At 36.6% G+C, this 12,232-nt stretch overlaps 1 protein-coding gene across 3 annotated transcripts; it reads left to right on the top strand.

Moving 5' to 3' along the window:
* The first annotated feature begins 1,935 nt into the window (after positions 1-1,935).
* On the top strand, positions 1,936-11,376 carry LOC132035991 (heterogeneous nuclear ribonucleoprotein 1). Of its 3 annotated transcripts, none has more exons than XR_009409499.1 (5): positions 1,936-2,290; positions 2,775-3,000; positions 3,570-4,876; positions 10,830-10,875; positions 10,970-11,376. XR_009409499.1 is itself a non-coding variant. In XM_059426199.1 (5 exons), exons 2-4 carry the CDS (start codon positions 2,779-2,781, stop codon positions 10,841-10,843), a joined length of 1,425 nt encoding a protein of 474 aa, XP_059282182.1. In that variant the 5' UTR covers positions 1,938-2,290; positions 2,775-2,778; the 3' UTR covers positions 10,844-10,875; positions 10,970-11,376. The 3 variants fall into 3 exon arrangements, 1 of the variants encoding a protein (XP_059282182.1); XM_059426199.1 differs by having other exon boundaries at positions 1,938-2,290; positions 3,570-4,758; XR_009409498.1 differs by having other exon boundaries at positions 10,830-11,376.
* The last annotated feature ends 856 nt before the right edge of the window (positions 11,377-12,232 follow it).

Genomic DNA, 12,232 nt, shown 5'->3' with positions numbered 1-12,232 from the left:
GACAAGAAAATCTAAGAGGTCAAAAAGTGTTTCTTAGCAGAGTGTTTGATCTAGAGGCAATTGGGCACCAAGGATTTGATGATTTAGTGGAGATCTTGAGAGCTCAGAGTTAGGATCATCTTTTTGAAGGGCCTATATTGTCGTCTGAGAAGCGATGAGATTTCTTTGTGAATACAGCCAGTATCTTTGAAATGGTCATACCCTGGTTTGTAAGGTTGGAAAAGTTGAGTTTACACTAGATGAAGCTTAGTTGGGAAAAATTCTAAGTGTCCCAACTGAAGGAATTAAAAAACTGGGAAATGACAAAGATATCAAAGCCTCAGACGACTTCAAAGGTATCATAGTCCGAATAAGAAAGCAGGTGACCACTGAAACTCTGTACAAGAAACAGATGAAGCCATAGTATCAGCTTCTCTTCGAGCTAGTCAACAAAGTGTTATTGCCTAGGACTGAAAAAAGGTGTATAGCATCTAAGAAGGACCTGTTCCCCATGGAGATTCTGGATGGAGGACACTTGGTCAGCCTACCTTCTATTATGATCGAGCACATGATAAAAGTTGTGGACACAAAGGACGACAATCATGGTCTCCCCTATAGCTTCCTTCTAACTAAAGTGTTTGATCACTTCAAAACAACCAGTGGAAAGGTTACCAAAGGAATTAAAAAACAAATGTTTTCCTTGAGTACCCTATAAGAGTGTGACATTGTGCAAAAGAAAGGAGAAGCAGGATGCATCTCTGCTATTTCTAGTCTTATTGAGGTAAACGAGAGGATCTTGGGAAAGTGGAAAGGATGCGGGTTGAAAATGCTCTATTGAAAGTTGACATTGCTAAGTTAAAGGTAGAAGGACCTGGTTCGAGTGAAGTGCAGACAACAGAGATTGCTGAATTGAAAGAAGATAATGCTCAGCTGAAGAAGAAGGTTGGACAACTTCAGGAGTAACTCTTGGACACTCACAAAGCTGCAGATGCAAGGCTAGACATGATGCTCAAAGCCTTCAATCTCATCAAACCTGCAATTCCATGATTCAATCCTCTCAGTTCATCTTCGTTGTTAATCCTTGTCTGTTAACCCTTGTCTTTGTCTTTGAAAATACCTTTCTTTTCTTCTGGTCTAACTAATGACATCGGCACTATGGCAAGTTTATGTTGTATGTTGTATGTTTGTGGTATAGATTGACTGCTAAGCTCGTTTGAATATTAATTCACTGGCACTCTCTCTGTTTTGTGCTTATGCTTCTTTTCTGCATTACATTGGTTGCATCTGTTAATGTTCCTCTGAGTCTGCCCCTATCGCCTGAGTTAATATTTTTGAACTTCTTTACACTTGTGCTTAATGTCTCTTTTCGATGATGCTACAATGGGGTAAGAGTTGTTTGTGATGCATCTTGCGTGTTGCGTATTGCGTGTAGGTTGCACTCTGTGCCTGTTATTCTTCAAATGTTGCGGGAAGATTTGTATGTTGTCAATCTGGTGTCTATGATGAATATGGAAGAATGATGCTGAGGGACATGTCCTTAAAGGGAATTCCTGGATACAAGCTGGTTGAATATTGCACCTGCACTCGCCTCGTATATTTATAATAACAGTAGCCAATTCTCCTATTTTTGTATATATATGTTTAGGGAGGAAAATATTTTCAATAATTTTAACCAATCAACAATGGAAAATAATTAAGGAGGAAATAGAATCAATCAGCACCGTTCATCAAATCATTATCCTGTATCACCGTGTGTGATTCTTTAAATTAAATTTCAAACAACTTGCTTAAAATCAATGGTAGATTTTTACTCATAGACAGGTCCATATAAGATGTGGTGGGGCCAAAGTATAGCCATTATTAGCATGTAAAAAAAAAAAAAAAAAACATTAGCATATGAAAATGTGCTAAAAGATTTTTTCCAGTAAGTATATATAAAACAAAATGAAACACAAGCAATCTCTTCCAAATTTATCAGATCAAATCACACCCAAAAATTTCTTTATTTTCCTTTCCTTCTTTCCTCACTACACCACATATTCTTTCTTTCTTACCAACAAAAAAAAAAAAAAAAAAAAGATAAAAAAATTTGTAAAAAATTAAAGGCTAGAAACAAAAACAAAACAATCTTTTTTCTTAGCTGAACATATTATTGTAGTATTCATAAATTGATTGGAAAGATTGGAAAGAGAAGAGAAAAGAGTGGGGGGCAAAATATAGAACAAATCCTCAAGTTCTACTATTGCCCCCTAATTTAGATCTTACTTTTTTCTCATCTTGGTATTGCTTAATTGGTTGATTCTTGATTTGGGTAATCATTATTTTTCTCATTGTATTTGTGGGGTTTGTTATTAGACCATTGTTCATTGTTCTGTTTCTAAATTCTGATTGATCGTCTAAGGATCCGATACTTCTTGATTGAATCTGATAATGTCAGATTGGTTTCTTGATTCTAAAGTTTGTGTTTTTAAGGTTGTCATAGTACTTTATTAATCATTGTAAAGGTGTGACTTTTAGTTTTTGATTGGTAATTTTTTTTTTTTTCAATCTGCATTTCATCTAATCAACTGGGAATTGAAAGTGGATCCAATATTTGTGTGATGTCTTTTTGATTTCATCAAAGCTATGTCATTTTTATGCTGCTTGGGGGTCTTTATACACATGAGAAAATGATAGTTTTTTCAGCTTTAAATAAAATATTATAGAATACACTGGGTATGTTGTTGTTGTAAATAAAATATTTTAGAATGATGATTGGAGATGAGGTTTTGAGGATTTTGATTTGTTGCTTGTAGGAAAATGCAATCTGATCTTGGAAAGTTATTCATTGGTGGAATTTCATGGGACACAAATGAAGAGAGGCTGAAGGAGTATTTTAGTACTTATGGGGAGGTTTTAGAGGCTGTAATTATGAAGGATAGGACTACTGGACGTGCCCGTGGTTTTGGTTTTATTGTCTTTGCTGATCCTGCTGTTGCTGATCGGGTTATCAAGGAGAAACACAATATTGATGGCAGGATGGTAAGCTGTTTCTTTTGATTTATTGAACAAGGAGCATAATGTTGTTGTTTGAACTAATGATAAGAATATACTTTTGTATGCCACCTAAAATCAAGGGAAATATGACATTGTAACGGAGAGTTAGCATTATATATTTTTTTTTGATAACCGTTTTGTCGGGGCTAGCTTGTGCACACCTCGACTAATTCCGCGGGATGCTTGCTACCTCCAAGCAACGACAGATAGCAGGTAACTTTGTCCACCATGGCTTAGACAGATGGGAAGAAATCACCTTGTGTTTTTTGTCTCCCATTTGGGATTTGAATCTGAGACCTCATAGTTCTTCTCCCACTTCATTGACCCCTAGGCCACATCCTTGGGTGCCGGAGAGTTAGCATTATATATCTAAGTTTTCTTGGTACAATTGGTATTTTAACTTGCACTAAAACTGTCACATTGTTCCCATTCTTATGGCATATCACATCAATGCTTTTCTGCCCTTTCTTTGATATGAACTTCGACTGGAAGAGTGGTTATAATTAACTCTCTACATTCTTCTTTTTACTCATCATGGTCTACTTATTTTTCAGGTTGAAGCAAAGAAGGCTGTTCCAAGGGATGACCAGAGCACAATAGGTAGAAGTAGTCCTAGCATTCAGGGTTCTCCTGGTCCAGGACGTACAAGAAAAATATTTGTTGGAGGATTAGCATCCACAGTAACTGAGGCTGACTTTAAGCAGTACTTTGAGCAATTTGGAACGATCACAGATGTAGTAGTTATGTACGACCATAACACTCAGAGACCAAGAGGCTTTGGTTTCATAACTTATGATTCAGAGGATGCTGTGGATCAAGTATTGCTTAAGACCTTCCATGAGCTGAATGGTAAAATGGTCGAGGTCAAACGTGCTGTCCCGAAAGAGTTATCACCAGGTCCAAGACTTACTGGGTTCAACCATCCATTAGGTAGGATCAGTAACTTCCTTAATGGATACAACACACAAGGAGGATACTCTCCGAATACAGTTGCAGGATATGGAGTTAGGATGGATGGTAGATTTAGCCCCATTGCTGGAGGTAGGAGTGGTTTTGCTCCGTTTGGTTCTGGTTATGGAATGGGTCTTAACTTTGAACCAGGGTTAAGCCCAGGATATGGGGGAAGTCCAGCAAACTTTAACAGCAACTTGAGCTACGGACGGGGACTGAGTCCTTATTATGTTAATAGTTCAAATAGATTTGGTGGTCCTATTGGGTTTGATGGAGTAAATGGAGGAGGAAGTAGTTCATTCTTCAGCTCAGCAACTCGCAATTTGTGGGGAAATGGGGGTTTGGGTTATGGAACAAACTCCAACAACTCTAGCAACTTTGCAGTATCTGGAAGTGGGAACACTGGGGCAGGAAACTTTAGCAACACTGGAGTTTGGGGTTCATCTTCAATATCCTCTCAAGGTAGAGGAAATGTTTCTAACCAAAGTGGAAATCTTGGTTATGGGGGTGATGACAGTTTATATGGGTTGACTGGAGGAGGCTATGGAAGAAATGTTACAAGTGGGGCTCCTCCTACATCATCATATCCTGCATCTAATGGTAGCTATGATGGGGCTCTTGCTGATTTTTACAGTGGTGGTTTGGGATATAGTGATTCCACTTGGCGCTCTGAGCGAGATGGATCTGGTTCAATTGGATATGGACTTGGCACTGCACCCTCAGACATGCCACCTAAAAGTTCTGCTAGTTATGTTGGCAGTTATGGTGTTGGTAAAAGACAGACAAACAGCGGTAAGCTTCTCACTAACCCTATAAAGCCAGAGGTAGCTTCACTTTGCTAAATATTCATTGAAGTTTCTGATGAACTTGGATTAATCTTGTTGATACCATGATTTGTGATTAGAAGCAGGTGATTAACGTGTTTCCTCCTCTTGACTTACTACCTTTGTCTCTTTACATGTTTTTATGTCTAATTGAGTTTGTTATCAAAGTTCTTCTTTTCAAAATTAAGTGCACGAATCCTTATAGGGTTCACTCTGTAGAGAAGCATCTCTCATGCTTGCACGTGTGTTCTGATATCTAACTATTTTAACTCTGAATCAAGTTCTTTATCTAGAGCATGCTTGTGCTTCAGATTCTTGTATCACCTTGAAAGCTGCATTATTGAATTAAAAGTACAACATTGTGAATCAATGTACATAATTCCATTTACTTAACGGAAAGAGAGTCTTATGTCATTTTCAAATTTTCGGTGGATTAAAACAAGAAGGATCTCTGGCAATTACTTGAACCATTGATAAAAAGGAAGCCCTAAAGGAGCTACAAGTTGGCCATTTCTGATTTATTTTAGGTTTAGTTAGTTGCTTATTTCTTTGTAATGTTAAAATTCTAGCTTGTATTACTAAAACCGTTTGCTTAATCGATGAAAGTGACAAAGCGATATAAAGCAAGTGATGCAACTTCAAAGGAGCGTACTCTTTGAACATTAAGTGAGAAGCACATGTTTCTCTCAACCCAACTTTAAAAGATGATAATGAGCTTTTTTCGTTCTCTGCGGGAATTTAAGCCTGATGGTGTACTCTGTCGTTATTGTTAGACTTCCATGTTCCACTGTGTATCAAAGATGTTAACCAGAAAATACAAGTGAAGTGTAGTCTAAGTAATTACTGTACTACTGCACCCAAGGGTGTAGCCTAGTGGCCAATGAAGTGAGTTGAGCACCATGAGTTCTCAAGTTGAAATTCCAGCGGAGGCAAAAACACTAGGTAATTTCTTTATGTTCAAGCTCTGGTGGGCAGATTGACCCGGTACCTGTGCTGGTGGGAGGTAGCAGGTACCCTGTGGAATCAGTCGAGGTGAGCGCAAGCTGGTCCGGACACCACGATTATTAAAAAAAAAATGAAGTAATTGTTGTACTGCTTGGTTGTGTTCCCTGTAGGCACTCATTGGTCTAGAGTGATGCTTATGGTACATTTTTCTCAGGTGAAGTAATATATCTGGAGTTGTGTTCAGATAGATCCATTATCAATCAGAATTACCATTAAACCACTGGTGGTAATTGTGTGCAGGATCAGAGACCAAAATCATCAACAAGTTTGTTGAATAAGCAGATGATAGAATATCATCTCGAAATCTTGAACTTAACATGAAGTATTTCAAGAAATTGAGATCTTCCAGTTCTGAAAGGATAAAAGGGAAAACTAAGAGATGGAATTCGAAAACTTTCTTTTTTAATAGATCATTATTATACCGGATCCTTTTCATGCCTAATTCTTTATATAATTTATATGATACAATAAGTTTTCTTCTATGTGGTGTCTCATACAATCCTTTTGATACACTCGGATGACTTGGGAGTACTCTTTTGCTTTGGTATAATTTAAACTTTTCCATAGAGGACAATTATCCCTTTCTTAATAAGGTAAATAATTTATTGATGTTGGGATAATAACTCCTGTTTACAAGTAGTATGCCAAAAAGTAGAGAATTATACCAAAATATGGTTCTCTACAAAAGTCATCCAGTCATCCATACAAGTAGGAAACTCGTGGCTGCATAAAAAAGAAACTAAAAACACAAGGCTAGTCCTCAGGTATACAATGTCATTCTCAACTCCTTCGAATACTTTCATATTCATCACTTTTGAAATCACCCACATAGGGGCTAGAGGGATTACATCTTGTGCCCTGGGTCTTTTTTTTTTTTTTTTTTTTCCCAACTTCACAACGCTCTCTTTACTGTGTTTGGCATTGCCCCGTAGTAGTTTAACCAATTCAAGACCGTCCACTATAAAGTAGTTTCCCACGTGACAATGCAAGAGGAGGTTATTTATATCTTCTCATGATCACCTGCACATAAAACACCATCAAACATGTGTAAATCCTCCTCTTCCTCAGGTTATCATCAGGACGGCTTCCTAGCTGCTAGCCACTTAGAAAACACAATTTTTAGGCTCCTGTGGTATCCATATCTACAAATGCAGAAAAGTTACCTCCTTCCTCACGGTTAAGCTTTAACCGAGAACATCTCTTCTCTCCTTGTGCCCCATCACCAACATGCGATACTCTCTGCTTGTAAAGTAGTTCCGCTAGACTTTGGATTCCCCCATCTTTCAATCCTGTAAGTTCCTAATAAATCTTAGTTACCATAGAACTACCCATTCTTGTACCTAGTGTATGGCTTGTAGCTCTGATACATCATGGTGGAATGAATAAATTTGGGAATCTTGTCTGGAAGCTATTATCGAGTTCTGCTGCGGTGCTGCCACAGTTTTTTTGCAGTTCGTCGTATTATGGTTCTTGGACATAGATTAATTTATTAATTTTTCTGAATGTACGTGAAGTACTATAGGTTGTGACATTTTCCATGTCAAGATACAAAAGAATACTTTAAGAATATTAGTTAAAGATTACTTTCTTAGCTCCACAGAAAGCGAAATTGGCCACCATCTTGTACAGAGGGAGTAGAGTGCTTGTACATTTAAAACCCATGGATTCTATCCCAAAGCTGTCTTTAAGTAGCTTGAGTTGATTTTCTCCTTTCATTCCATCGGAAAAATCTTTGAGATAACATTGTCTTTTCAAGCAAGTTACCAAAGCCAGTAACACTTTTATGTTCAGGTAGATTGAGCTCAATCACTGATCAACCACCCACCTTTTCAAGTTATGCCATGCGCAGAATTTTAGAATCGGTTCTTCCTTGGAATAACTTTGTTTTTCTATTCCTTTTAATGGTAATTTTAATTTTTTTTTTTTTTTTGGAGAATGGTAACAGTTGACTATAAATTCACAGCATCCCAATGTGTAGTCCCCCTCCAAAAAGTGTTACAACTTACATTACCTGACTATTAAATTATATTACAACCAGTTTGAAATTTGTTGCCCAATTTCAAATGCCCATGTACTTAATCTGTGTCAAAGACCTTTACTGTTGATTTAACTTATTTCGCTTTCTAATTACGATTTTTTGATTTCAATGTACTTTACATGGTTTTTATTTCCTTCCCTATAAAAAATATTTTATAAGGTTTTTGTTACATATTCTTTTGAGCCTATAAGTTGCAAATAGCGGCACCTTTTAACATATGTGTTAGGTTTTGAGTTCTTCAAATTTAAGTACTAGCTTACCGTCTGCATTGCAAAAAGATTTTAGGTTGATAAATAAACCTTCATTTTTTTCGCTCAATATCACACTCTTTCTATTTTTTTTTTGCTGTGTTCATCTTTTCCCTAAGTTGCTGGCCAGTTAATTTTTATGAAACCTAACTGCTCAGTGAAAGCTAGAACTGTTTAGTTTATTTAATTGATTTAAGTTATATACACAAACAATGAAAAGATTTTTTACACTACCGGTGTAGTTTAACGTGTGATAGAAGGTTAGGCGTACCAATTACTCCCTCTGTACCAATTTATGGCACCCTTTCCTTATTAGTTTGTCCCAAAAAGGATGTCACGTTTCTATAATTAGAAACAACTTGACTTTAAACCCCCCTTTTACCCTTAAGGAAATGATTTACAACCACACAAATTTCTAAGCTTCATTTTAGACCACAAATTTCAAAAGTCTTCCTTTCTCTCTTAAACTTTGTGCCAAGTCAAATGGTGCCGCATAAATTGGGACGGAGGGAGTAATATTTTTCTTGCCATGCTTCTTTGAATGTGCCAAAACGGTCATCACTAATGGTTGATTAATAAAAAAAACTGGAGACAAGAGACTCTTTTTTCCAGTTTCTTGTACTAGAATCTCTGCATCGATTGTTTTTGTTATAGATGAATGTTTTTGGGGATAAGGTAAAGGTAGGTTACCAGTTAATGCTTATCTTAGAGATTTATGCGGAATTCCCTTTTAAGTTACCTGGTTAGGTAAATAACTTTTACACCATCAGTGCATAGAAATTAAGCCCATATTTAATATCTTCTGTCTCCTAAACTTGTCAAAATGAAGGATCAAACATATTTCTTCTCTTCCTCACAATTGTCAGTTCTCTCATATGGTGTTATATGATACTTCAAAGCCAGTGATTTTCTCTCTTACGAATAATACTACTAATTTGTGGACATCTTCACGAATTATAGATTACTTGTAAATATATGGAACTGGGAACAATTTGTAAGGATATTTGTTTGTGCCTTCCAGTACGGCAGTACCAAATTTGAGGACTGAAACTTTGGCAGCTAGAGGTCAGACATAAGTAGGTCTTTGACGAGAGGAAAATATTTTATTAGTTGCAAGAACAATCTCTAAGATAATGCTGGTAGGTATAAAAGTATGACCAGTTCCTGCAGCACTTGTCTCTTTCGACATAATCGAGAGAACACTGGCAGGACAGTGATCCAAATCTTCTTTCACATTCTGAAGATGTTTAGAGATAACCTTTATTTTTAGACCTTCAATAACTGAGTGATCCTTTGTTTCTAGCTTTGAATTGGCCCATTCATCTACTCTGCTCCACTTAAATACTAGGCTTGGTGGACCGGTTAGTATTCATTCTCGTGATATTTCCTACCACACATCCTGCTCTGTAGTCTGTACTACCTTTGCCGTGAAATAACCTTCATAACCGCGAGACAATGGGCAATGCAAACACAGATGATCAGGGGTTTCACTTAGATTTCAAATAGCAGTCTTCAATTGATTGAATCGCGTTTTCAAGATTATGCGGTCAGAGCTCCTTTCACACTGGTAGCATTTGCTGCAAAGAGTGATATCTCATTTCAAATCTGTCTAGCCCTTTTCTCCACTGTTGCTGGGATGGGAACTGGGACATCATGTATGAAAAGAAGGGAGTCTAGAACGCTGTTAATAAGTTTCTTCTTTTTCCAGTTTGAGATCTCCACTTCCTTAATGACTTCCATACCTTTGTTAATTAATGCATTGCACCCAAAGAAATAATTAGAGAGGTAGCGGGGAGAGACCCTAAGCTGAAGCCCAATATGTCTGCCATCTCTTTCAGCCCCAGTCTGTATTGACCGGACAAGGTTAGACATAATTAGGCTCTAATGTGACCTTTAGAGCCGAATGGAACAAAAGTCGATAGAGTGCTTGGCCCGTGGCTGCTCTATCGCATCGTGTCCCTGGAAAAAGACCATCAAAGTTTGTTTATACTTCTCTAATGACGCGGGACAGAGCTATTTAAAATTGGATCGGAGTATGGCTGATGATTTGTCCTAGGCTGGGCGCAGATACTATTTTCTGTGGCTCCACTACTGCTTTTTATTTGTTGTTCACTCATCTGACTAGAAAAAACTAATACTGGTGTCACATTTTCTTTTCTCGAACTATATACAGCCTGTGACCAATAATGCTTCACGGAACATGGCTGCGGGATCATTGAACATTCTGTATTTGCTAACCATCAAACCATTCCATAAAGATCTAGGGAGGTGTTAATACCCATCAATTTAGAAGGAACAAATAAATTCAAGGATTTGACTTGAATATTTTTATCCTTGTTGATAGCTACTGGAGCACATGGAAGTCCTTTTCGCTTAACATTGTTTGTTTTTCTACATTATTTAGATGCTAATTTCTCTCTTGGTATTCTTCTTCGAGTGAATTAATCTGTGTTGATAGGTTAATGTAAATCTACAAAACTTTTCAAAGGAGAAATAAGGTAGTGATGGCCGAAAAAACATGTTACAGATACATATTCCTGAGCTTCTATTCTCAATTTTTGGTTATTGCTTTTCTGCTTGGTGCCTTATACTGTCTGACCTAAAGATTTTGGTAGTTCCTTGTGTCCTGCTTGTTGTTCACATATTTATTTTCTCCCCCTCTTTTCGTTCTTGTTTATACTTTCACTATTTATTGCATATGGTGTCAAATCACGCTATTATTAATCTGCTGATTTTGAATTGATGCAGGGATTGGTGGCTAGGAGAATATTGGCAAGCAAGGGTGTTACATTAGGTGAAACTTTGGTGTAGAATTTGAATCATGAATTTTGCATACTTCTATAACTATATGAAGTTGAGAGGTTAAAGAATTGGATATCCTTTTGTAGGGCTAACTGGAGTGCCTGTTTTGAAGGTCTAGAGATAGAAGTTTACAAGATTTTGTGCTACAGGGTTTTTTGTTTTTATGTCTTTAGGAATTCCTCTTTTATTTTCCTTTGAGTGAGGTGTAAAATCAGGTTGCGGCATATAGTCAAAAATGTATCGTGCATCTCTGGTGACGCAGCGATACATACACAACAAAATAGACAGAAATTTTTGCGTAAATTTTTTAGATTTAATGTTTTTGCTGTAACGTCGCTGCAAAGTTGCAGATTCTTGTCTGGTAATGTGTTTGCTCTGTAGTTTCCCTTAAATGGGATTTTCCTTTCTCATTTGGATGTAAGGAAGGTTGTTATTTAGTGTGATACATTTTAGGGATACCCATCTAGGGTCCCCTAATGAATAATTTACTGCATATTCTGATGTTCATTTAGTTATTATCATTTGAATTGAATTACTTACACATATTGATGCTATTCAAATTCAAATTCACCAGCCCTGAAACATGCATGCTGGGGTCATGATAGGTCCCTTGAACTAAGCTTATTAGAGTATCTGATTAATATTATAGCTTCTTATTTTGATGACTTCTATCTGTACACATCAATGCTAAACCACACTTTTATCTCGAATTAGTTGGGATCTGCTATGTGAATCTCTTGTATTTATGTCTTAGTAGATATGTTCAAGCAAATTCAGTATTTAAAAAGGTTTGTCATAGTTGACTATTTTTCAGTGGTTACTAACCAAATTATGCCCCAAGAGTATCACTAATTTACTTGAAAGAAAATCCAAGAAATTTAGAAAATGCCAAATTCATGTACTATATAATACTGCTTTAGAAGTTTTTGGATTTCATGTGATATATTCATTTTTTTTTTCTCGCTATCGAAGCATAAATTTATCATTTGAAAAGGGCTAAATATGCCTGTTTTGAAAGGGTTAAATATATAGAACTATTGAAAAAGGTTAAATATTGTTATACAGGGTTTTTTTTTTATGTCTTTGGACACAAATATACTTTTATTTTAACGGAGGAGGTGTAAATTATTGGCCTATTTTAACTATTTTTAAATTAATTAAAAATGTATCGTGCACCTCTGGTGACGCAAAGACATATTTACACAACAAAATAGACAGAACCCTTTTTGCAAGAAACTCCCCAAGATTTAATGTTTATGTTGATTAACAAGATTTCTTGTGTCGTTTGCTCTGTAGTTTCCCTTAAATATAATTTTTCCTTTTCAATCTTTTTTGGATGTAAAAAAGAC

Source organism: Lycium ferocissimum, chromosome 11 (assembly GCF_029784015.1).
Source record: "Lycium ferocissimum isolate CSIRO_LF1 chromosome 11, AGI_CSIRO_Lferr_CH_V1, whole genome shotgun sequence".
Lineage (NCBI taxonomy): Eukaryota > Viridiplantae > Streptophyta > Magnoliopsida > Solanales > Solanaceae > Lycium > Lycium ferocissimum.
The sequence above is the reverse complement of the archived record's forward strand: the minus strand, read 5'-3'. Positions and strand labels throughout refer to the sequence as shown.